The sequence below is a fragment of the Myotis myotis genome, unplaced genomic scaffold (genome assembly GCF_014108235.1).
Source record: "Myotis myotis isolate mMyoMyo1 unplaced genomic scaffold, mMyoMyo1.p scaffold_m19_p_5, whole genome shotgun sequence".
Classification (NCBI taxonomy): Eukaryota; Metazoa; Chordata; class Mammalia; order Chiroptera; family Vespertilionidae; genus Myotis; species Myotis myotis.
Genome location: NW_023416357.1, coordinates 50,980,925 through 51,007,741, shown reverse-complemented (window position 1 = coordinate 51,007,741; position 26,817 = coordinate 50,980,925). Strand labels below are relative to the sequence as shown.

General features: G+C 36.7%; 1 protein-coding gene and 1 pseudogene across 1 annotated transcript in view; both read right to left on the bottom strand.

Annotated features, from left to right (window-relative positions):
- Positions 1-26,817, bottom strand: part of ADGRV1 (adhesion G protein-coupled receptor V1) — a 459,983-nt gene that overhangs the window by 310,274 nt on the left and 122,892 nt on the right. Inside the window, exons 52-62 of the mRNA XM_036308704.1 lie at positions 20,333-20,555; positions 19,752-19,956; positions 16,543-16,689; positions 13,442-13,697; positions 11,558-11,760; positions 10,456-10,632; positions 9,928-10,110; positions 8,626-8,805; positions 4,651-4,815; positions 2,776-2,890; positions 542-665 (exon numbers count right to left, since the gene is read on the bottom strand). Of these exons, the coding sequence (XP_036164597.1) occupies positions 542-665; positions 2,776-2,890; positions 4,651-4,815; positions 8,626-8,805; positions 9,928-10,110; positions 10,456-10,632; positions 11,558-11,760; positions 13,442-13,697; positions 16,543-16,689; positions 19,752-19,956; positions 20,333-20,555 (1,978 nt within the window). The remainder of the gene's footprint in view (positions 1-541; positions 666-2,775; positions 2,891-4,650; positions 4,816-8,625; positions 8,806-9,927; positions 10,111-10,455; positions 10,633-11,557; positions 11,761-13,441; positions 13,698-16,542; positions 16,690-19,751; positions 19,957-20,332; positions 20,556-26,817) is intronic.
- On the bottom strand, positions 19,942-20,115 carry LOC118657262 (annotated as a pseudogene).

Sequence of the window (26,817 nt, the reverse complement as noted above, 5' to 3'; positions counted from 1 at the left end):
ACGGACGGGGCTAAAAGCACAGATGTCAACTCACTGCACTCTCCTCAGAATGAGTTGTGCAAATCACCCAAGAAATGTCAGAAACCTCCTCAAGATCTGACTTCAACATAAATCAGAATATGTCTTCATGCCGAAACCGGTTTGGCTCGGTGGATAGAGCGTCGGCCTGCAGACTGAGGGGTCCCAGGTTCGATTCCGGTCAAGGGCATGTACCTGGGTTGCGGGCACATCCCCAGTAGGAGATGTGCAGGAGGCGGCTGATCGATGTTTCTCTCTCGTCGATGTTTCTAACTCTCTATCTCTCTCCCTTCCTCTCTGTAAAAAATCAATAAAATATATTAAAAAAAAAAAAAAGAATATGTCTTCAATTTTCACTAAAAATGTATTCTACTTTCCACAGGACGTCACCAATACATAAAATAACAATGCTTGAAGAATATGCATGTGTTGAGAACAATGTATTTAAGGCATAAAAATGCCAATTACTTACACAAAACTTCAAAGCCCCATCCCAGGCAAAGAAAGATTACAACGTCCTTACCTGATGATAGCAGTCCCATTATATTTTGCTGAGGGTTCCCCAATGAGGATGTGCCTGGAGGACGGTGCGATCCCAACTTCTCCTGAAGCTCCCTTATCTCCCCGAATGATTATTGATGCGCTACCTAAATTGAAGATGATATACAGAGTGTCCAAAAATAATATACACACTTTGAATGATTATAAAGTCAGTGTTTATTAATATGCAGTTAATTTTCAAAATTAAGTGAGTTATCAGCTGTTAAAGTGTGTACACATTTTGGGGGACACCCTATACATACAGCTTATGTAGCAAACACAAGTATTCACTGAGTATATGCCTGCAATGTTGTAAGTGCTTTGCATATACTAATCTTATGAGTTAATCCTCATGATAATCATATAAGTTAGATATTAATATATCCTCATTTTACCAATGAGGCATTGAGGAGACTGAGCAAATAACATGTCCAAGATCACATTTTAATGAAAGTGGGAAATAATTCCACTATCACTCCCACAGGAAGCAAGTAGTCTTCTACCATTTGCATTAATTCACTTCTACAGTAACCACTTTGCAGCTCACTGCAATTGGCTATCTGGCTATGTTTATTATTTATATGGCAAAAGGAAGAATTCTTAAAGTTACCTTTTATTTTTAATTTTCTGGCTATTATTTCCTTATAAGCATTTATAAAATGTGCCAAAATAGTCCTACTAATCTATAATAATAAAAGCATAATATGCAAATTGACTGAACAGCTGAACAGCAGAACGACCGTTTGGACGACCTTCCAGACGAAGCTGGGGCTGCAAGGGCCGAGGCAGCCAGGGATGCGAGGGCCAAGCCCCTTGCGTGAATTTCGTGCATTGGGCCTCTAATATAGAAATAAAAACTATATTAAATAATTTGATATTCATATTGTAATTGGGCAGTAAGTTGAAGAAAATGGTTTCTAGAAGCATACGGGATTTCATGAAACAAAGGAATGGATTACTGTACTCTCACTTTCTTTGGCAATGAATTGATGAAACCAAGAATGGTTTGTCATGTGCAAATATGTCACAGTAAGAAATATACTATGAATTTTTTATATTAACAAATTATTTAACCCGATACACTCTAATACAGCTACCGTAGGCACATACAGTGATGCTCTACAATTGTGAGAATTTCCTTGATCATGGAATTCTGTTTTTTTGGCCACAAACCCTTGTACAGGATGGAGTTTTTGATGGCAAAAAAAGGATATGTAAGTAAGCTTTCATCTTGAAGTTGCTGGGCTGTTTTTCACGGTTATTACTGTTTGTACCACAATGAAACCATTTAGAACCATTAAGCCTTTCTCTCCATATCTAAGAAACAAACTTTAATATAGACCATAAGCAAATAAGAAATATGATGCCTGTTTCTGAAATGTCAAAATATCTATGTAATTACTTCCTGATGAAAATAAGAATAGATGAGCTGGAATGGACATAATAAGTTTTAAAGAAATGTTTTATTATAAAAGTAATATGTGATCAGTGCAAAAATATATAGAAAATACAGGTAATCAAAAACCACTATTAATATTTCAAGTAAATCATTACATATTTACGACATGCACATGAGAAAAATGGGATTAGATTAAACATGTTATAAAGCATGCTTTATAAACATAACAATTATCCATGTAATTAAGTGTTCTTAATTTGTAATGTAATTAAGGCCTTTTTACCTACTAGAGGCCCGATGCACAAAATTCGTGCAAGAGTAGGCCTTCCTTCCCCCAGCTACTGGCACCGGCTTCCCTCTGGCACCCGGGACCCGGGCTTCCCTCACAGCCCCAGCTTTATCTGGAAGGATGTCTGGTCTAATTAGCATATTATTCTTTTATTATTATAGATTCTTTTGAATAGTTGCATAGTATTCTGTTACATTTAATCAGTCTCCTACCTGGTTAAATGGATCATTTAGGAAGCTACATATTTTATTCCATAAACATTGCTAAAATAAACACCTTCATTTTTTAAAATCACATAGTTAAGCTGTATGAAATCTTTGACATATGACCTTACTAACACTGAGTATTATAATTTTAGTTTTAAAAATTCATTAGCTATAATACATGGTAGAAAAATGACATCTTTATGTTTTAACAAACATTTTAAGGATTACAAAACCTAATGTAACCTATTTTAGTACTATGACTATTTGGTTACAATTTTCTAAGAATCTACTGCTTAATTTTTTTTAATATGAATTTCTCTTACCTTTCACTGGAGATATTTCTGCCTCATCAGCTGATATCAGCTGAATGGTGAAACGCCTGTCCTCCAACACCGTGTCTTGAAGTGTGTGCAATACAATGGTCTTCTGGGACTCAGTCTACACCAAATGACAGGAGTAATAAATTCTCCAGATTGACTGAAGTCATAGTCTGAATGTTCCCATTTGCAGGATACTGTTTATATCCATAAGCATTCTTAAAGTAAATCATTTTCCTCCCCTAGAATTATGGGTTGCTTCTAAAGAGAATTACTATGTAAAAGTGAGCTCTGACCATAAATGCTATTCAAGTTCTTAATAGAAAAAAAAGGGGGGATTAGCACAGCTTCTAAATTTACTAAAAATTTTCAATGATTAAAAGTCCCATCTCTTAAAGAGAGCTATATGGTCACAGCATGATGTAAAAACACAAAGGTCAGAGGTTTACCACTTATAAAGGTCATCTTTCTACTACCCATTTGACCCTGCCCTCTACCCATCCCTGCTTCCTTCCCATTCCTTCCACAGGTGTTGATCTCAAGAGTGCTATCATTCCCTCCCTCTCGCCTTACACTTAGCAAAGGAATTTTGGGGGGCATCTGTGCTCAATGTAGGCTGGAAGGGAAGGGACAAAGGAAAGCAAATATAGAGAGGACAACTAGATTAACACTTTCAGACATAACCAGGTATCATTTTATCTTTACCTTTTCTACTTCTGCATGCTTATAAAACAACTCACTGTCCTATGCATCACTGATGAATTTTCTGCAGTTTGAATTCTGCTGTTTATTCCTTCTCATGTACATCTTAGGTCTGTAATTGTATTTTTTTCCTGAGATTTTTAATATTTTTCACTCAAGCTGTTCTCCATAATTCATTATTTCTATTTCACAGTTACTGTACTTTTAAAAAAATTTTGTAAGATTTTCTAGGAAAATGTATATTTCTTGACTCGACCTAATTAAATATATTCATAGAAAAATCAATCATTTATGAAATACAATGAATCACTTCAATGCCTTTATTTGCTTAGATTTGCATAAAGAAGTGTCTTACAATTTTTAGCATTTTCTCTCTTTTAATGCTTATTTCTTTTTTGTTAATTCTCATTTTGTGAGGTTTTTAAAAACTTATGTATCAGTTCCATTTTTCTGGTTTTTACCTGATTTGCTTATTTTATTTTTATTAATTTAGAAAAGATGTTCGCAAACACGATTCTAAAAGCAAGGTGGAAGATACAGAATTCCCTCATTTGAGGCTTTGTGTACTGTTACAGAGCTAGGTCTTCTGTGGGTATGAGAAAGCCACTAGATTGTGTTAAGCAGGGGCGACATATAATGATATATCTTACAGAATGTTAACCCTGTCAGTGCCACAAGTAATGGGCAGAAAAAGGAAGAGATTTAGAATAGTGTACAAGTTAAAAGACTCTACCTAATGAAAGAGGATGGAGGCGTGCATCGTCACAGGCATGATAGAGAAGGCGCAGTGGTGAGAAAGGGTACTTAAAAGGGAAACTGACAAGACTCGGTGACCAAATATATGCAAGAGTTACACCCAGGTATCCAGCTTGGTTGACTGATTTTGCCCTCAATCAGGAGAGAAAATGTTGAGAGAAGAGTAGTTTTGATGATGGCATAGAGGCAGTGACTGAACTAAATTTTATTTCCGATATCTAGGGGTGTGCGTGTGTGTGTGTGTGTGTGTGTGTGTGTGTGTGTGTGTGTATTTGTGATTTTCCCCCTAAAGTACATAAAATTTCAAAGGAAGTCCAGACATAGTAAATACTATCAAAAGAATCCATAAGTAAGAATATGAAAAGGAAAAGCAAGCAAAGACAAATTAGAGAAAAACTGCAGGGGTCCTGAGGCTAAGTATACCTCATCGAAATGAAGCGTCCCATTCAAAGGACTGAGGTCATCCTTAGCCATCTCATCCACAGTCCACTGCAATCGGACGGCTCCTTTTCCTCCTGGTGACCGGACGACCGTCAATGTCACATATGAATCAGGGTCATCAGACAGAAGGGATTCATCAACCATTACCTGAAAGAAAGAAAAACCCGATTAAAAAAAAAAAAGTAGGGGAGACAAACAATCTTATTTCTATTTACAATGACTGGAACTTTTGAATTTAGAATTCTGTCTATACAGCAGAAAAGATATTTCACCAAACCCCATTTCCTTTTTGTCCTAGGCACTCAGCTACTTGGTATTTCCTAGCTACTCTTGCAATTAGGTGGAGCATGTGACTGAATTTTGACCCAAAAATATAGATAGAAGTAACGTATATTATTAATAGTCTGGCTATCAACTTCTCACACAAGCCTCCATATCCCTGCCTTCCCCATTTGCCAGGTGACGAGAGGGGACCTAGAGGAGGACAGAGTCACAGGATGGAAAGAGTCTGCTGCCCAAGATGCCAGTTGATGGAGAGGTGTCTGTTAGACCCCAACTAGGAACACTGATGTAGGACACGTGCATAAAGAAGAAATAAAATAACAAAGAGAAATATTTTGTTAAGGAAGATTTGGGGATTCTTTTTATGACCATCAGGCACCCCACATAATATAGACTTAAACTGCCCTCTGAATTATGCAGTTTGCCAACTTCAGTAAGTCCAACTTTAAAAGAGATTTTATTATTATGACATAAAGACAGAAGGAAATTCAGCATGTTAGTTTACCAATACTGGTTTAACTGAATGACATATATTGAGACTCTGTGAAGCAAAGTCCAAATTGAGCCTATTATATCCACCAATTATGGAAATACAAAACTTAACACAATGCCTTCCATTTTCAAGACAGACAGACATACTTAACTAACATTTAATTTAATCTTGTTTTGATTTTTCCATGAGATTTTGCATTGGTGCCAAGAGTAGGGATTTGGAGGCAACTGACATTTACTTTCTATTATGTCAATTCTTGCACATAAACTTATTGAAGCCTCACAGAAACCTGAGGACCAGCTACATATACATATCCTTGGAGAAGAGGAGCCTGGAACCTGATAGAGATGTTTGACTCCAAGGCCAGTGCTATACCAACCACTCCTCAGAGCCCAGAAATATTAAACAAGAAAGAAAGAAAGAAAAAACCCCACTATAAACAAACTGCACAGAGAAGTCCTTTTTGTTTCCACAGATAACATTTTAGCTTAGGTTTCGCAAGATTTCCTTGGGCCTCGGCTATTCCCCGTGCTTTAGTATACTTGGCATATTGTTCTTGTGAGCAGCTTAAGAATTTTGATAGATTTATATTAACAATCTTTTCTCCATGTTCCTCAGTGCTGAATCTAATCTGTACCATCAAATGAGGTTAACAGAATGTTCAATGTGTGTCCAATAGTGAATATCTTAGATACAAGTTAAAAGAGAAACTCCGTGTGATCAAGAGCCTTTGGCAGTGAGAAAGATAAGAATTAAGGAAAGTAGCCATAAAGGGTTCGTAATAAGCTAAAATTAATACCAGCAATAATAAAAACAGCAATTGACATGTACTGAGTATAAAGCCTAGTTATAAGAGCTTCACATTTATTAATTCATTTACTCCTCACAACAAGGGCTATACAGTAGGGTTTGCGGGGCGCAACTCTTACTATCCTACATAATAAAAGCCTAGGTGGTGTCATGCCCTCACGCAACGTTGCCACAAGATGGCCACGTGCACAGTGGAGGCGGGGACCAGCAGCCGCTCTGCGTGGTGAGACCTGGGGGTCCCGTGGCTCTGCATGGCATGGAGGAGGTCGGTCCCAGCATCTCCGCTGCCTTGCGTGGAGGCGGCGGGTCGCGGCAGGGGAGGGCAGTTGTGGGCGATCAGGCTGGCATGGGAGGGCAGTTGGGGGTGATCAAGCTGGCAGGGGAGGGCAGTTGTGGGCGATCAGGCTGGCATGGGAGGGCAGTTGGGGGCGATCAAGCTGGCAGGGGAGGGCAGTTGGGGGCGATCAGGCTGGCATGGGAGGGCAGTTGGGGGTGATCAAGCTGGCAGGGGAGGGCAGTTTGGGGCGATCAGGCCAGCAGAGAAGGGTAGTTGTGGGCAATCAGGCCAGCAGGGGAGAGGTTAGGGGGCAATCAGGCTGGCAGGCAGAAGCAGTTAGGGGCAATCAGGCAGGCAGGCAGGTGAGTGGTTAGGAGCCAGCAGTCCCAGATTGTGAGAGGGATGTCCCAGATTGGAAAGGGTACAGGCCGGGTTGAGGGACACCCTCCCACCCCATGCATGAATTTCGTGCACTGGGCCTTTAGTTAGACTATAAGACAAATTGGAAATTGGAGGTTATTGCAATAAGCTATAAGATCTCGGACCAAGGGTGCACTAAAGTAGTTAAGATAAAATTAATAAACAAAAATTATTTATTAATAGTAATATAACTCTTCATTTTCCTTAACAATGAGAGGAGTTTGTAAATACACCATCCAGTATGTAAGTCCAAAAAGTGTGTGACAAAGTTAATAGCAAAAGCATTTTATAAGGTTTCACCAATTGGAGGTTTGATTATTAAGTCCTGAACCTTTTATCTAACTTGAGAAGCTAACAGAGACATTTTATAAAAATTAAATTATACATTCATGTGTATTAAAATATTTCTTTGCACATACAGATAGAAAGAAAGCCTAGGTGGAAATACAACAAAATATTAGTGATGTTTATCTCAGGGTAGTAATATTATGGATACTTTTACTGTCGTCTTCATACATTTTTGTATTTCCCTAGACCTTTTATGTTGCCTGGAGACATTCACAGCTACTCTTGTGAATCTACAACTCCTTACACAGCCTTAACTCTGCTTATTCCTTTCCAGGAAAGAGTCTCATTAGGCTATTGCAATGCAAGTATGGTGTCCCTCTTATGGTTTCCATTTTCTTCTGAAGCTGAAACTTCAGTTGTTAAATCATTAGACAATTATTATGGTATCTTTAAAATTTGGAGCATCTGGAACAAACAACACTGATAGGAAAGTTATAGGACTAGCCCTGCATCTTCAGAGCAATAATGGCATGAACATTAGAGCAATTTGTTATTATATAAATGATCGATGGTGTATTGCTGACTACCTGTAAGTGACAATGACATATGGATATAAAAAGTTATTCTGTACCCCAGAATTATCTAAATATTTTTATTATTTCATTTTAGAGTTTTCTTTGAAAGATAAAGTCATAACAATTATTACATAATCATCATGTAGTAATTACAATATTGTTTTATGGTCCTTTATTTTATATTTAAGATGTAGTCATTAAACCTGGCTGCACAAATGAGTGGTTAAGCATTTTTTCTCTCTCAATGGTTGAACCAAAAATAATTGGGCTACCTTTTCCAGATCTCAGAAGTAGACAGCCAATGAGAAGTAAGAGGGAAGAAAGAGAAGAAATATAGAGAAATGCATGAGCTGGGGAGACTGTGGGTTTTTGTTCAATATAAGTCAAGCAAGAGTACCAGAAGGCAGGGTAATATAAACACCTTCCCATCTAAATCCATCTTCGGTGGAACACCAGATCCATGACAGAATCAGGCCTTGTGATCAGGATGTTGGTCTGCCAGCAGGGCAGGAAGAGAACAAATGTATGGGGGGAAAGCATATCTTGGTTTATTACACTTAATAAGTAGGAATCTGATTCCCTTTATAACTGCCTGAAGTAAGAATTATCATTACTATCAAACTGCATAGATTGGATGATTGGCCCCTAATTCAATAGCCAACTCAAAAGACCCCTGAAAAGAGACTCACAAGTGAAGGGTTCTGAAGAGGTTTTTTTAAAAAAAAAAAAAAAATTAGACACCTTTCTACTAAAAATTACACACAGAAAAAATTAGCCTAGGAGAAGCCCCTCCCCCAGTATATTTCACTTACAGTCTTTTCTTCAAATCCAAATACTCCAAATGGAGAATCATTTTGTGGAATTACAACAGTTACTACAACATCATCACCAAGTCTGCCACCTCCAGTCACCCTGATTAAGGAAATACTAAAAGTCTCCATGAGTTCAAATTCAGCATCATCAATTATGGTTATTTCTATCATGGCAGTAACCTACAAAAGAAAAGGAAAGAAGGAAAAGAGAGAGAAAGAGGAAGAAGAAAAGAGAGATAGAGGGAAGGGTACATAATGTAATATCAATTTTTGAACATATAGTTTATTTTTTAGTTAAAGTTTAAAAACATAGTGCAAAATAAAAATGCAGGATTATTTGCCTGTTATGTTCATAATAGCATTTTAAAGTCATACATTTATTGTATTTCAAAGAAATGTATAGTTAATTATGTTCAAGATATAGGAAATCATATATATTAATATAGTAATTATAGATCCAAAAATAATGAGACCTTATTCCTTATTTTATTTTTTTGTTAATCCTTACCCAAGGATATTTTTTCCATTGATTCTTGAGAGAGAGTGAAAAGGAAGGAGAGAGAGAAACATCAATGTGAAAGAGACATATCGATTGGTTGTCTTCCACACACCCCGACCAGAGCCAGGGATAGAACCTACAACCCAGGTGTGTGCCCTTGACTGGGAATCAAACTCATGACTTAGTATACTAAGTATTAACCTTACATGATATAAAATGGTACCATAGAAATTATCATTGTGTTTTGCAATTAGAATAAATCCCATTAGTTCCAAATACTATTCTTGGAATGTAGGAAAATAAAAAAGGCAGGAAGAAAACCCAAATCTGTTGTTCTTAAATATTCATGATCAGGATTTTGTTAATTTTTCTGGGTCTATCTTGAAAGTTTTAATAACTTATAAGTAAAACTTAGTCCAGATGGTGATTTCACTTTTCGTGATAAAAAATATCCCAGCTAGCCATGATCAATGTGGCTCAGTAGGCTGGAGCATCATCTAGTACACCAAAAGTTGGCGGGTTCGATTTCAGGTCAGGGCACATCCTAGGTTGTGCATTCGATCCCCACCCATACAGGAGGCATCCAACCGATGTTTCTCTCTTATATCTATGTTTCTCTTTCTCTCTCTATTTCTCTTCCTATGTCCATTAATTAATTATATACTAACAGTATTTCTGTTTGGCTTGACAGAATTCAGAGTATAATTCATTTAGCAACCACTATTGCACAATCATTTAATGGATGTCTATAAAATGTTTGAAGTACAACCAGAAAAATGCTAATATGTTCATAACTAGCATACTTGTCTATCTGCAAATTTAAGAATCCCATGAGATGGCTTAAAGTCTTCCAGGCCAGCACTGTCCAGTGTTGCTTTCCAATAAACATCCACTGCCCCAAAGCTTCCAGCCAGCCGGACTACAGGAACTCGAAGAATGTTCAGGGGTGGAGGTACCTCATAGGCAGTGATAACTCCAACAGCATCCTTTAAGTAAAGAATATAAGTTAAAATGCAAGACAAAAGTAACTCTCAGAAGGCATAACTTTCTAAATTTATTATTTATACTTAGAGTGGCTATGTTTACTCTTCAAAGTAGAAATACACAGTTTCTATATATATTCATTTAGAACTCTTAGATTTAAATGTAGGATGAATAAATTTATTTAATCCTTGGGTCTAGCTCAAAGAGAACTAAGAATCTATAAGATAAAGACAGATGTTTATAAATATCTTCAAGCAAAGCCACTTATTTTGCAGAAAATATGACACTGGCCAAATTGGAAGGTGCAAACGGCCATATCACGATAAATGTATGAAAGTTCATCTCACTCTGGTAACACGAAACTTAAAGATTCCTCTGGGATCATTATTTTCTTCTATCATTATCTCAACTATTTCCATCCCGGGTCTCCGAACGCGTGGCTGTCCTGCAGAGAAGTCAGAGTTCACCAGGTACACCTTGGTGATGTTGACAATGAATCCTTCCTCCAACTCAGGAGCATCATCCTGGAGGTGAGTAGGGAAGTGAGGGGACAGAGAGGGTGCCTTATTTTTTTAAATATATTGAACATGCTTTGGATATTTGGAATGAGTAGCTGTATCACAATTTCCAAAATAATTTCTTCCGATATTTTAACACATTCCCATTGACAATATCAGAATCTTTGGAAATATTCAAGCTTAGGAAATAATAGAAGCCTCATACTTATTAGCAAGTAAAATAATTTTTAGAATTATTATGAATATATTGTATTGAATATATTGTATTTTTAGAATTATTTGAATATATATATATATATATTACCCTCCCCCAAATGTAGGACAAACTGGTAATTACTACATACACCTTAAAAGTAAAAGCCTTAGATTTATAAATTTAGACATAATCCCTCATTTTAATAAATTGTTTTAAAGACTTTTACCTTATTATTCAATAGGTAATAAACAATTTCAAAAGATAAAAAGAATACATAGTGAATAGTAAAGGAACTTTTGCTTTGCCCCAGACTTCACCTCTTTCCCATGTCTTCCCCAGAAACTGCTATTATCTAATATCGTCAATACCATTATTAGTAACACTGTTATATCATATTTATTTAACAATATAAAATATAGTTAATATTACATATAGTATTCTAACATAAAAATACAATATTTAATTATGTAATATTATTGGTAACACTATTAATCAATTTCAGTTTCCTTACAGATATACACACATAAGAGACAGAGCATAGCACTAAAACCAGATCTAAACCATCTGAAAACTAGTCTTAATTCAACTAATTGTATCATTCAATGAAAATATTGCCCTATCAATTTAACAATAAAAATAACCTATTGATTTGGGCATTTTATTCATTTAGCATTAACCAACCAACAAATGCATCCAATCAGACATATAATCCTATTAACTACAGCCTAGACTCACCGGTAAAATGGTAACTTTGACATAAGTTTCTTTTATATTTTCTTTCATTATTATTATTGTTTCTTGTAGCACATAATCTTCATTCTCTGTAGCTTGATTATTGACGGGCAGTAAGAAATTGGGTTTAGCTATCAAGTGAATGGCAATGTCTCCGCATAGTCCTTTATCTCGAACAATTTGTAACTGAAGAGTGGTGATGTTCTCTGTGGGACAGACATGACTCAAGTACATAAGATTCTCTATGTACTGTCAATGCTATTCCAGGCACTTAGGGTGGAATGTTCTGCACTACCCCTTTTAGGTAGTTAAGGAAAGAGAGACAAAACAAAGACAATGTACACCCCCAAGGAGTATTTTGTGCTGTACTCACCTATTCCCAAAGTTATGCTGAGATTCCCCATACACTGCAAGCAATCGATCCCAGTTCTAAGCCCTCCCTGCTGCTTTTCTAGCATACTCTATGCTGCCCATGTCGTGCACTTTAACAGAAATTGGTGAAAATCCTTTTTTAAAATATATTTTTATTGATTTCAGAGAGGGAGGGAGGGAGGGAGGGAGAGAGAAAGAGAGAGAGAGAGAGAGAGAGAGAGAGAGAGAGAGAGAGAGAGAGAGAGAGAAACATCAATGATGAGAGAGAATTGTTGATAGGCTGCCATTTGCATGCTCCCTACCCGGGCATGTGCCCTTGACCGAAATCGAACCCAGGACCCTTCAGTCCTCAGGCTGATGCTCTATCCACTGAGACAAAATGGCTAGGGCCTGAAAATCTTTAGAGAAGTGCATACATGCAGGTTGACCAAAGGTACTAATTACAATTGCTAAGAAGATTCTTCAAAAATGAATAAACACCGAAGTCACCATTTAGTAACTACTCTTTAGAACAATTTTGCTCTTATAGTGAGATACCTATCACAAGGCTAAAGTATTCCATAGCACCTATTCTTTATTTAATTCTTTAGATTTTTAAAAATTTAATTTGCCATATAAATAAAGAAAAAACTGCGTGTCAATCTTCCTTACTGGTCTGTGCATTTCTAATAACCAAATACCATGTCTTTGCTTCCAGAACACACAGCACAATTTCTGGAACTTACTTGATGCTTTAAAAATATTTGTTAAATAAATAAATGAACAGGTCATTTTATTTGAAACCTATTGCTTCTGTCCCATATATACAGAAATATAAAGGCCCAGATGCATAATTACATGGCATTTTTCTCATCAACTACTGAAATGATAGGATACTGAGAGATGCCCATGTTCCTTTTGGAAAATTTTAGAAACTTTACATAGCATATGCAAAATACATACATATTATATAGTATATATAACTTTTAATTTAAATAAGCCAAATGACCTTTATCTACAAAAATCCATTTATCCACTGATATGGAGAGTTTCTTAGGAAGATTTCAGCACTAAGCTCAAAGGAAATAGAGACTGATCACTTTTACTTCAGAGAAAATATTATTCTAATCATTGCTTTAGATTTAACAATTAACACCTGCAGTACCATATGCATTTCTCTGTGTTGCTCCTTGTTCCTGGTAACTTGAAAATCTAGAGAGGACATCTGAGTGAGGAAAGAGGACAGATAAATAAAGGATGAAGAAGAGAAAGTAAAATAAAAACAAATCCTCTTTGCTGTAATGATTTACTAAAATAAGATTTCTATTATAATAATAGTCTCAAAATAGTAAAAGTATTTTTGAATGTTTGCATGATCATAAAATTCAATAATTATAAACAAAAAAGTAAAAAGGATTAAGACATGTCAAATTAAAAAATATCACATAAAAAGAGAAATGTACATTTCTAGTAAATATTACAGTTAAATTATCCAATAAAACTTACTAAAACCTGAAAAGATTTAACAAGATTTACCTTTGGGCTCTGCTACCCTAACAAAGAGAGACTCAGCATGCCAGCCCACCAAGCCATAGGGTGAGTCACTGGGCAGAGTGGTTATCACAGACTTGCTTCTTTTCTGATCAATAGCAGCACCTTTCGATGGGTCCTCAACCCCTTCTGTGCTAATGCGGGTGAGTGTTACAGTCACAATCTCTGATAACTCTGGGACATCATCAGCAAGAATGGTCAGGGTGATTGTAGACAGTGCCTGGCCTTCAGAAAATGAAATCTAAAATTTTAAACAAAGAAAAGTTTACCTATTTTTTCATTATCACTGTGCAGCAAGAATAACAGAGGTTAGATTTGTTTTATATTGGCCACAACTTAAATAACAAGAGATATTTAAGCAACATATCTACAAATCAAATGTCTTTCATATAAAAAGTGAAAGATTATTAAGAAAGAAATAAACCATTACTAAAACTTAACCTAGTAAAACGGTAGCCAAATTATTATATCCTGAAGCCTACTTTCTATTAAAATATAAAGTGCATAGTCTTTCTGTGGGAATCTAAGTCCTAGATACCATATATAAAGATCTATAAACATTAAGAAAATGGCATATGGTTTAAATACTTTTCTCTACAACATTTTGGCTAGGATTGCTATTTCCCTTGAGGAAACTCTGATTAGATGTATCATTTTACAATTTATAAATCAAAACAGAGGTGGAGAACAAAGAATAGGCAGAGATACAAATCAGAGCATCTCTCTTCCCCTTTGGTGTCTCCATTGTCTGAAGAGTCAAATCCGAGTTTGCTAAGTGGAATCAAGTTCTTTCCAATAGGGCTTCTGTCTGCTTCTTGAATGTCATTTATCATTGTTCCTCATCTCATGCCTTATTCTCCAGCAATATGGCTAAAAACTACAATTATGCAAGCTAGTATTACAGGCCTATTTTGCTGGCATTCATCTCTCCACCTTGATAAGGCACTTGAGGATATAAATTCAACAGCTTCATTAATAAAACCAGGTGTCGGAAAACTACTGCCCTTTGGCCAAATCCACGTTTTGTAAATGAAGCTTTATTAGAACACACGCTCATTCAATTACATATTGTCTACAGCTGCTAGAGTGCTCCGAAGGCAAAGCTGGGAAAGAGGCCTTATAGCCCTCAACACCTAAAATATTTACCATCAAGCCCTTTACAGAAAGTGTTTACTGACCTTTGGATAAAATAATTAATTCTTTCAAAATATAGTCTACATTTAAGATACCATCATGCATTAAAATTATAATTTTAATCATATTTATATAATACATATTAATTGGAGAAATATAATTCAGAGCACAGAACTTGAGAGATACAACTCCAAGTTTTTGTAGCTTGCAACTTAAAGTAAATATTCAATGCAATGAAGTTTGCCCTGTTATTTTTAAGAACTGAAGCTCTAATCACCTTTCAAATGATACAGAAACCTGGAAATAATGGACCATAATATACATCTGTTAAGAGAACTCTTCAGAGAAGCATCTAGGCAAAATACATAAATTAACCTATGAAACCCAAGACAAGGAGACAACCCAATTTCCAATTAGGAACTAACAACTCCTTGAGCCCTCCCTTTGTGAGTCCTCTACATCTTTAGCCCATTCTGAGTCCATTTTTGACCCTGTGCCCCAATTTCATATGATCTTCCAACAGTAGATAATGTGACCCTCTGCTCAGATACCTTCTTGGGGCTGATGCAGCCATCCCCCAGAGGGAATAACAGTTTCTGCATTTCTCACTGGGAAGTGCCCTGGCTGCAGCAACTGTTCCACCCAAGATTATGACCGATCCAGAGGCCGACTGAAGGTCAAGAACAACTAAAATAGGGGTGCAACATCTCAGCTCCTTGACCCAAAAGGAAACAACTCCAAAGAACTAGCTTCGCTCCAGAACTCCCTCACAGGCTCAACAGTCATCTGTGGATCAACTTCTCCCTATGCACATTCTTATCTTCCTCACTTGTTTATACATGTATCTTCCCAATAAACTGAAACCTTCCATCTCAGATTCTATTTACAGGAAACTCACCTACATCGCTCAACATCTCTGGTCTACTTTTTCGTACATCTATTTTACAGAAACTTCTTCCCTACTTACTGCTCCCAAAACTTGAAATCACATTTCCATTCCAATCCCAAATTTGCTTGGGTTTATCTTTCCGATAATGTAATACATCCAAAATTTGCCCAACCAATATAATGAACTTCAAAAGGGATGACTTTTTTTTACAGATATTTTGGTATTATAGAAAAAAAAACACAATAATCACAACAATAATCTATGGTGATTAGAGAGGGATACAATCTAACACTTCATCCCTAAGGCAGGATTTGGTGCCATGCATCAATAGTAACCATAATTTATGGATCTGGAGAGCATTATGCTAAGTGAAATACGCCAGTTAGAGAGAGACAAATATCACATGATCTCACTCATTTATGGAATATAATGAACAACATAAACTAATTAACAAAAACAGATCCAGAGACAGAGAAGCATCAATCAGACTGTCAAACCCCAGAGGGAAGGTAGGGGAGGGTGGGGGTAAGGGGGAAAGGTCAACCAAAGGACTTGTATGCATGCATATAAGCATGACGAATGGACACAGACAACAGGGGGTAAGGGCATGAGTTGGGGAAGTCAGGGGGGTTATGGTGGGATAAGGACACATATGTAATACCTTAATAAAAAAATTAATTAAAAAAATAAATAAAAATAACCTTCTTTTAGGCACAACTAGACATTTTCATGTAGAGTCATACTTCCAAAATAAGTAATTTACCAATTGTGATCATAAACCTATCTTACAATCTTAAATCTATTTAAAGAGCAATGAGGAATGTGTCTTTTGGTTACTTATTTTGGAAAATTACCTGTTTTAAAAAATCAAATGTAATGGATCATGGAGGTGAAAAAAATAATTTTGTTTTTTAGATAATGGGTGTTGTTTTTATAAATGTAGCAACTACTATGTTTTTCCTTAGAAATGTAAGGAATAATAAAATAAGCTAAATGTATTGAATAAGAAAAATAGTAACCATAATTTAAAAGTGACTTTCCTACAATTTTATAAATTACATACCACTCCTGAGATAGGAAATATATCACTAATACTTCCGTCAGCTTCCCATGCTACAGTTATACGACCATAAGTTCCTTTTAAGCGCTCAACATTCAAGGTTAGTAGGCTATCTTGCTCCATTTCTTCCACTTGCTTATATAATGAATTCTGAAAAATATATAGGAAATCACCAAGGTTATTTGAAATTACTTAAGTAAACTTTTATTTCATGCTACCATACATTTGCGAACTTCACAGCATGAAGCAACATGATATATTAAGTGAAAAACAATAGTTAAAGAAACATAATATCGGATGACTATGAATTTATTTAAAAACACACGTTTGAAAAAGTAAAAGATTAAGTTAAAATAAACAAAAATGTTAGTTTTTTAGGATTATATTTATTTTTGTTTCCTTGTTTCTATGTTTTTCACATTTTCTTCAATGAACATATCTTCTTTTTATAAATCAGAAACAATATACTTTTTAAAAAGTGTTATACACAGAATGGAAAACAGTTTGTAGAACAGAAAGGACATGACAGTTAGGAGAAGGAAGGCTTCTTCTTTGTGACCTTTGTAATCCCTCTAGGTCTTTGTTTTCTATTTGTAAAATAAGTATTTAATCTACATGGTCTCCACAATCCCACCAAAATGTAACAATGTCATGAGAATCAGGGAGCCCTTTCTGATCATTTACAAATGTCTCTTACCCTTAAATTTATATTCTTTGAAATGTTTCTATAGGCTGTCCTGTTTCCACTGATGTTTCATCCTTAGCTCATAGTCTTAAGACTATTTTTCCTGCCAGAAATATCATTTCCCTTGTGTTAGATGCCATATTCTCTTCCTTTCATCTGTACTTCTAGCCTCTTTCCTTTGTTGCAAACTTAGTTCTATCTCTGTGTGACTACAACATTCCTTCTCTGACACTTGCAACATCTCTTGCCAACCATTTAATGACTGTTTCCTCAAAATTAATATTCCAAAGAATCCCTTCTTGACAATATCCTGGTTTCACTACAGGCAATATAGCAAAAATATGGAGTATAAAGACTTTAAAAAATCTTTTCAGTAAGATATTTCTTGCCTTTTTACTATGATAATCTGAAAAGAGATGCCCCCATTCATTTCTTAAAGGCTCTATTTAGAATGCTAACTTGAATAGATATCCTATCTCATAGCGATATTTTACACAGCATTTTAACACAATGTTACAGATGTTACATAGTAATAAAATCTTGCTCAAGGCAATCAAACATTTCTGCAGAAAATGCTGTGATTTTAACATATGCATATAATTAGTTCACAAAAGACAATGCTCTGGCAGCAGGTGGCCAATGAGCATTAGAAATATGACTAGTGTGTAAGTATAAAATGCACACTGAATTTGAAGATAAAATGTGGAAAAAGGATGTAAAATATTTCATCAATAATTTTATGTTGAAATTACAGTATTTCAAATGTACTAGGTTAAATAAAATATAATATTAAAACTAACTTCACCTTTTCTTTTCCCTTTTTATGTGACTACAAGAAAACTCAAAATTACATATCTGGCTCACATTGTATTTCTGTGGGGCAGAGCTGCCTCAGAGGGAGCTGATCCGCCTTGAGTTCAGAATGGGCCAGGCTGGGTAACAGGGTGGTCCTACAACCCTTGCAAGCAATTAACTCAGGACATTAGTGGGTCAAAAACTCCTTATCTTATCCCTGAATCCTCTTCTCCTACAGTGGTCCATATCTTGGTGAAAGGCAAACTCCTGCTTCCACACTATCGTTTGCTGCTGGATTACTTCAATAGTCTCCTAACTGGTCTATATCTGTTTTTGCCCACTTACAATCTAGTTTTGATTCTATGGCGTGGGTGTCCTTTTAAAATGCATGTCAGATCACGTTGCTCTTTTACTCTGACCCTTCGAAAGCTCTCCATTTCCCTCAGAGGCCAAATTCATATGACACTAAGGTGCTCGTGCAGGAGACAGCCAACATAGCAGGCCTTACTGCAATCCTTTGAAAGGCCTGCCTGCAAAGATTGGCCCTTGGCTGGTGTTTGGGAACTTGAATTTCAGGAGGGTTCCCACCATTCCCAGAACTGACAATAAGTTCCATTAGCTTGGCCTGTTTGAATACACAATGCAGTTTATGTTGAACACCTGTTTCTTTTTCTGGGAATCTGGAAGTTTACATGCCAGGTAGAGGGTGCCTACATGATCAGTGCCCAATTAAAATCCTGAGCAATGAGTCTCTAATGAGCTTTGCTGGTTGACAACACTTCTCACGTGTTGTCATAACTTAACTCGATGCTGGGGGAATGCATTCCCCGTGATTCCACTAGAAGAGAACACTGAGAAACTGATACCTAGTTTTCTCTGGACTTTATCCCATGAGCCTTTTCCCTTAGCTGATTTTGTGTAACAAATCAGTCCTATGAGTTCTCCTTGCAAGTCACTGAACCTTTGCGTGCTGGTGGGGATTCCTGACACACCTGGGCCTCATCTGCCTCAGCACCCAGATCAGCCACAGTGAGTTCCCTGCTGCTCCTAAGAGGCAAGGCCTCCCTTCAGGGCCACTGCACTTGCTGATGGTTTCTCCCTGCCCTGATCGTTTTCCCCCAGATATGTGTGTAACTCACTTCCTCATCTCCTCCAGGCCTTTGTCCTCATGCATATTCCCTTTCCTCAGGAGAAAGCATCTCCATGTGTACAATGCATACAGAGTTACAAACTTCTCCCTCTCTCTCTTTCTCTCCTCCTCCTCCTCCTCCTCCTCTTCCTCCTCCTCCTCATCCTTCTCCTCCTCTTCCTCCCTTCACCCCCACAGAAATAACAAAGGCATAATAGGACAGTAAAATATTTATAAGTAATGTGTGTGACCAGACATAGTGATTGGGATCTACATCACTGTTTTCTGGAAACATGGGTAACAGCAAATTCAAACTCCTGGGCCAAGGCCAACTGGTAACATGTCAAATTCAATCTTATAAAAGGAATCAGTACAAACAATAAAGTTTAGGACAAATGGGCCCAGGGGGTCCAGTGTGTAAGACTAAATTGCAAGGCAGCAGTAGAATTGAGCTTAGAATGCACAGTAGGGGGTGAAGCAGGCAAAGGGAAAGAAGAGAGGCTTAAAATACTCAAGTACGACTCACTAGTGCTGATAACTCATATATAAATGCAGTGAATACAACATTCTGAATTCTAAGTGTGGGATCTTTGGAATCATTACCTGAGCAAATCCAACAACTCCATAGGCATCATCATTAGACAGAATAGTGATTTTTACATAACCATTAATACCAATCTCTGCTCCTCCTTTAGGATTTTTAAGCTGAACTCTGAAAGATTCTTCCTCCTCTGGAACTGTATCATCGAGAATATTTACTGCGATTATAGCTTCTCTGACACCAGGTTCAAATATCAGTTCACCTGAACTGACATAGAAGAATGTATACAGTCAGTCAGCTACAACAAATTAAAGACATATACACAGTACATTGCTCATAAAACTCTTATAACATTGACTGATATTCAAAGTTTGGAAAACTCACATTTCACTACACTTGATCTTAGCCAAAAGGCCGAGAAGCGATGAAAACTCACATTTCATAAGTAAAATTTTAATCTGAAGTGTTCATATACTACTAACTTGGTAGAATAAATATTAGAAATCTGGATAACAACCAAATGTCTGGTTTATAAATAGCTCTTATATTTCATACATTTTTCAGTCATTGGATAAAGACTTAGAAATTAGGTAACATATAAAATTATGGTGAGTATAAAGACAGCATAAAATGTTCAACCTACCTAGGAATAAAGTCAGACTGGCTTGAAACATAGGCCAGCTCATATATGTGTGAGTGGGTGGCTCCCACTAGAGCAATTAAATCCTTGCTTGAATTAAGGGACTTGACTGTGACGGAAGCTGCATCATGAGCAGAAGGTGCTTCCAGAATAAAAGAGAACTGATTCAGCTCTGAATTCCAGCCATAGAGAGCAGACACAGTGTGGCCAATGAGAAGTATGTGCACTGCAGGAAGGAAGTGAAAGGCAACTAGAGTCCAATATAAACAGTCACCTCACATACGTACCACGGCAAAATCTCTCCAACTCTCAAAGTGCCATTTTGATTTCTGAAGTAATACACAATTCAATCTCTAAAATAACTGAGTGTAAATAATAATTGTTAAATGGTATGGAAAGATCGAGCAGGCCTGACAATGTACCAACAACCCACTTAAAAAGTGATCTTGAATGGTAAAAGCCAAATGGATTTTAGATTTGTTCGTATTCATCTCAATATTTATTTATTGAATAGCATGCTAGGATACTTTTGAAAGTAAAAAATACCCATAATCCTACCACTAAGAGGTTTATTTTTCTATTTTCCTTCCAGTCGTGATTCATACGAATTCATAATTGGCACAGTTATAAACAGTCTAAGTATAAAAAATTATTAATTAAAAAGGGTAATACCATGTTTATAGTATATATATAGCATAGTTTTTTATATGTGACTACATAGCATTCATATTTGTAATTTTAATGCATAATCTATAGGGTTGATCTTAAAATATATTTAATAATATTGTTTTCTATATAGTTTTTCAATTTTAATTAATTCTTCATTTTAATTACATTCACTTAATAAATTCTTAAAGGTGGTTAATTAAACCAAAGAAAATGAACAAATTCAAGATTTTAGAATATGTTCTGTCAAAGCTTTTTGAAATGTTATTGGAAAACCATGCTCTTCATAATTAAAAGCAATGGCACATACTTGTATTTAATGACATTAGGAGGAAAGGGTGCCCACTACACTATACACAACACTAAAAAAATCTTCAGACTTAAAACAGGAGAAAAGAAAGAAACCGCCAAGAAACATGCATAAATTCCAGTACTCATTGAAACACAATGGAACATACAAATATCAAATAAAACTGGGTATTAAAATAGCATATAGAACCAGAAACCATGAGTCTCTTCCAAAATTTTTACCCATACGATAAAAAGGAAAACCCCATACCCACTCTTAAATCCCATATTCTTAAGTATTGAGAACTACTGATTATTTTTTTATATGGGAGAAACTGTTACTATTGTAATTTAGTAAATGTTGCATAAAAGGTAAAGATTAAAAAAGTAGTTACTAATAAGTTTGTATTTTCAAAATGATCATATATTTTCCATAAAGCTTTGTAAAACTGGATACATTCAGTAAAGGGCAAACTCCTCAGATGGCTCTCAACTCCTCTCAAGTTTAACTGATTCTACAGTCTCAAGCAAAATCATGAACTAAAGTTTTTTGATCATCACTGATGATGCATCCAACCCTGGGAGATAGACTCCTATTCACGTCCTCTCAATCTGATTAGTATTACAAGGCAGCAAATAGATAATCAGACATTTAGAGTAGGAAGTATAGGCTTAAATCTGAACATATGTATGCAGAGAGTGTTTTCTCAGAAAATAGGCATTTGTACTGTTCAGGATCATGAAATTGGGCCAGGAATGTATGAGGGAAAGAAAAAAATCTCTACTGGGGGAAGAGGATATTTTTTATCCGTTTTTGTTTCAATTACAGTTTACTTTGTATTGGCTTCAAGTGTACAGCATAATGGTTATCATATGCTCTAAAGCAGGGATGGCGAACCTATGATACGCGTGTCAGAGGTGAAACGCAAACTCGTTTTTTTGGTTGATTTTTCTTTGTTAAATGGCATTTAAATATATAAAATAAATATCAAAAATATAAATCTTTGTTTTACTATGGTTGCAAATATCAAAAAATTTCTATATGTGACACGGCACCAGAGTTAAGTTAGGGTTTTTCAAAATGCTGACACGTCGAGCTCAAAAGGTTCGCCATCACTGCTCTAAAGGGTTCCCCTGATGTTTCCAGTACATATTTCCACCTGGCACCATATATAGTTATCACAATATTATTAACTATAGTCCCTATGCTGTACTTCACTTCCCCATGACTAATTTGTAACTACCAATTTGTAGTTATTCATCCCTTAAACTCTTCCACCCAGTCCCCCAATTCCCCTTCCCTTTGGCAACCACCAGTATGCTCTCTGTGTCTTTGAGTCTGTTTGGGAAGAGGATTTTAACTAGTACTGATTACAGAATTATCTTCCATTTAGCAAAACTATAAAAAATTTAAAAGTATCCCACATGTAAGCAAATGGATGAGATTACTTAAGGAATGAGTGTAAAGAGAGGTTCCAGGACTAAGTGCTAGAGCAAGCATTCCTAACCAGTTAGAGGCCTGGGAATATAAGAAGAAACCAGTAAAAGATGGCGCAGCCAGGAAGAGCTTCCTGAGAAGCAGTGTCCTCAGGAGCGAGCCAAGTTCCAGAGCAAAGAGAAGAGAATATCCTGAGAACAGTCTGAGATACAGTGTATGTGTTTCACAGGGCACTGTGGAGGATTTGGGGGCTGGGGAAATGAGATGTGAGCATCTGGACTAGAACTCTGGGCTCAGATGGTCTAGAGCAGCGGTGGACCACTGGTGGTCCGTGAGGTCCAAAAGGTTGGTGACCACTGGTCTCTAGCATGAGCAGAACACATGGGAATGAGAATCTCATTCCCAGGGGCCTGCACTTCTTATGGTAACTGAACAGGAATGAAGAGAGTAATGAGCTTAATCCAAATGATTTTCAAATGTAATATTTTTGATGAAGCTGAGAGTATTGGAGGACTAAAGAGAAGGGGCTGAGTGTCTTTCCAGCAACACACAGAGCTTAGAAGATGAATGATATAATAAACTGAAGGACTGCAACAGGACCTGGGACATAACATTCAGTAAGTGTTAGCTATAGATTCCCATATTTCCTGAATCTTTTGACCACACAGTCTCCTTCACCTCCCCTTGAAAAAGTGAAATTCAGCAAGGCTTGGTTCGAGGATCCCTCCTCTCACACTACATAGTCTGTTTCTACATCTTCCTTCGCTGCATGTAGAACATCCAATATCTGCAGCCTAGGACTCTCTTCTAAGCTCTGACCAGCAATACTTCTTCAATATCTGCACACGAATGACTCAAAGGCATCTCAATGGATTCCAATGAAACTCATTATCTCTGTCCCTAAGTGCCTGGACTTCCTCCCAGTGATCACCATAATGGTTATAGGACTACCACCTATGTAAAAATTAGACTCATTCTTGACATCTTCCCTATCACATACCCCCATATCTAATCTACCATCAACTCCTGTGGATTTTACTTGTGAAACATCTTCTGAATGAATCTGCTTGTCTAATTTTCCACCTGCATCACCCACCACTTTCCAAACTCCACCATGCAACATCTTCAGTCTGAAACATGCCATGAGCCTCCAGACTGTCTTCAAGACATCTCTTACCAGCCTCTAAGCTTCTCTAAGCTTTTCTCCCCATGACATGGGCGCGCGCTCTCTCTCTCTCTCTCTCTCTCTCTCTCTCTCTCTCTCTCTCTCTCTCTCATGCACACACACAGAGTCTCTGTTTCTCTCTCCCTGTCCCCCTCTTTCTCCATCTCCTCATCACCCTCTCACAAAAGACACCCAGTTACTTTTAGGATAAAGACAATAATCCTTTAAATCCCTCTCTGGTCTGATTACATCTTCAGTTACAATCTATACCACTCTCCCCTCACTGCCACTTTGACCTCTCCCTGGTCCTTTAAAAGCTCATGCTCACTGCTACCATCTGACCTCTGCACATGTTGTTCCCTCAAACTAGAGCCCACCCTATGCTTAACTCGGCCTCATTAATACCTAATTACGTAAGAAAACTCTCGGGGCATCCCTTAGACCAGGTCAAGGCCTCTCCATTTTGTGTTGTGGGAGTTCTTTATTCTTTCATAGCAGTTATCTGTATGTAGCCAGAAACGTATTTGTGTGATTTTACATGTATCTCTTCCCTATTACCTGTTAAACTTCTTCAGGGCAGAGGTGATATCTGATTCTGCTTACCAGTGTTTTCTCGGGGTCTACCACTGTGCTTGGCACATAATTGGCAGTAAAAATATCTATTAAATAATAAAGGAGAGAAGAGAGAAATGGGAGATACATTTATATGTCCTTGCAGCCTTTGTTATATTCATTATTCTTCTTTAATTTAAAGAATTCAGTCACCACCCAATAATCTCTGTCAGGTCATTAACCAGAATAAATATGTAATCCTCATAGTCATGGCTCCAATCTAATGCTTTTAATAAAATATTTGACACATTCAAAATAATAAAATCCTTGAATATTATTTAATGCATAATTTCAGCTTTCAAGGGATCTATAATAAGCCATTCTAAATAATTACCTATAATCTTTTCATACTTCTACAACCTCAAGTCACAGAAACAAAAGAATAAAGAAACCTCACAATGGGTCTTTTAACAAGCCTCTGGCAGATTTTTTTCACAAATTATTTTAGAAACGTGCCTATTCTAATTTTTTTAAAGTCTTTAAAGAGAATTCTATAACTTCAATTAATGGCCCATTCAGGCAGCATCCCTCATCCTTAAAAAACATTCATTAGGCAACTATTTTGAATTATAATAAGTGACTCAAGTAGATGAAGTTAGTCCACTTGAAAACTTGAAGTATAGAGAAGCAAAAATGATAAAGGTACAAAATTAAAGAACAAGTAGACAAAAACTACACAAATCCATGCTGAAAGATCCATCATTTATTAAGTGAATCAGTTGTTGAGTGAATGATGAGTACATCGAGCAAGTTGTTTATCACAGCAACATCACAGAGTGAAGGCCTATCAAAGGCTGACAATGTAAAGAGAAGTTATTCAAGGAAAGGATGAGCAGAACAGAGGTAGACACCAAAAACAGAGTGAACCTGGCATGGAGGCCAGAAAACAAAGTAATGTCCCAGATGGGAGGTGCCAGGGTCTGAGAAAACCTGGGGACACAGAGCTGAGAAGTGGGGTGTAGGACACATGAAAACAAATGAAATGAACAATCTACAAAAAGGTAGCAAAGGGTAAAGGAGGTCAAATATAGGAAAGAGAGTTGACTCTGGGTAGTCAACACACAATGCAATATACAGATGATGTATTATAGAATTGTAACTTGAAACCTACATAATTGTATTAACCAATGTCACCCCAATAAATTTAATTTAAAAAATGGAAGATAAAAAACACCCTCTGATTCCTGGAGAACAGTAAAGGTGACAATGCCTGATAGAGAAAGCAAGTCAGGCACCTAAAAAAACCCCTGCAAGAATAAACTCCAGTATTTGTGCTAAATCCTCTACTCTTTTCAATATCATTTACTTTGTAGATTTTAACTTTTGTGATTTCACCTACCTCCATGCATTGATGTCCCCGATGTCTAAACCCCTACTTGATTTCCTCCTGATTTCAGCTCCATTTCACTAACCACCCACAGAGGCTTCTACATCAGCTCTGGCCTGGGCAGTTACAAACTACTGCCTCCAGCATATCCTGTGCACCACAGGGAGGTGGAGTTGTGAAACACGCCTTTGATCTTCACTTGTCTTTAAAATGCCTGCAAGGATTTCTCTGCCTCAGTAATGCTCAGAATGCTGTCTGGGGATCCTTAAGAGTCTTGAGACCCTTAAAGAGACCGTGAGGTCAAAACTACAGGTGTCCCAAAAAATGTATACACATTTTAACAGCTGATAGCTCAATTTTGAAGAGGAAATGCATTTTAATAAACACTGCCTTTATAATTATTCAAAGTGTGTGTTTACATTTTGGGGGACGCCTTATATTTTCATAATAATACTAAGATGTTGTCTGTCTACTTCACTCTCATTCTTTCATGAGTGAATGGGGGTGGGATTTTCCAGAGGACATATGATTGATATTATTGCAATAGGCTAAATACAGATGCAGACACAAAAATCCAGATATCGTCTATTAAGCTAGATATGAAAAGTTTCAAAAACGAAAAAGAAATACCATTCTTTTTATAAAAATTTTGTTTTGGAAAATACAGTGTTTTGTTTTTAAATAAAGCATGTTATTTATGTTCACATGTAATGAGTTTACTGCTGTCATTCTTAAATGAATTAATAAATAACTGTCTGAAATTTGTCCATTTGATTTCAAATACAGTAAATATCAGTAGATATATACACAAACAAAAACTCTTTGAGGGCCTCCATTTTCTAAGAGGGTGAATAGTTCCTAAGACCAAAATGTCTGGGAACCACTGGACCATCTGAAACACAGTTCAAACCCGGGCTAACATTCCAGGCCCACCTGTTTGGACTCAAGTGCGTTTCCAACCTTACCACCACTCCGCTCTGAATCAAATCCTT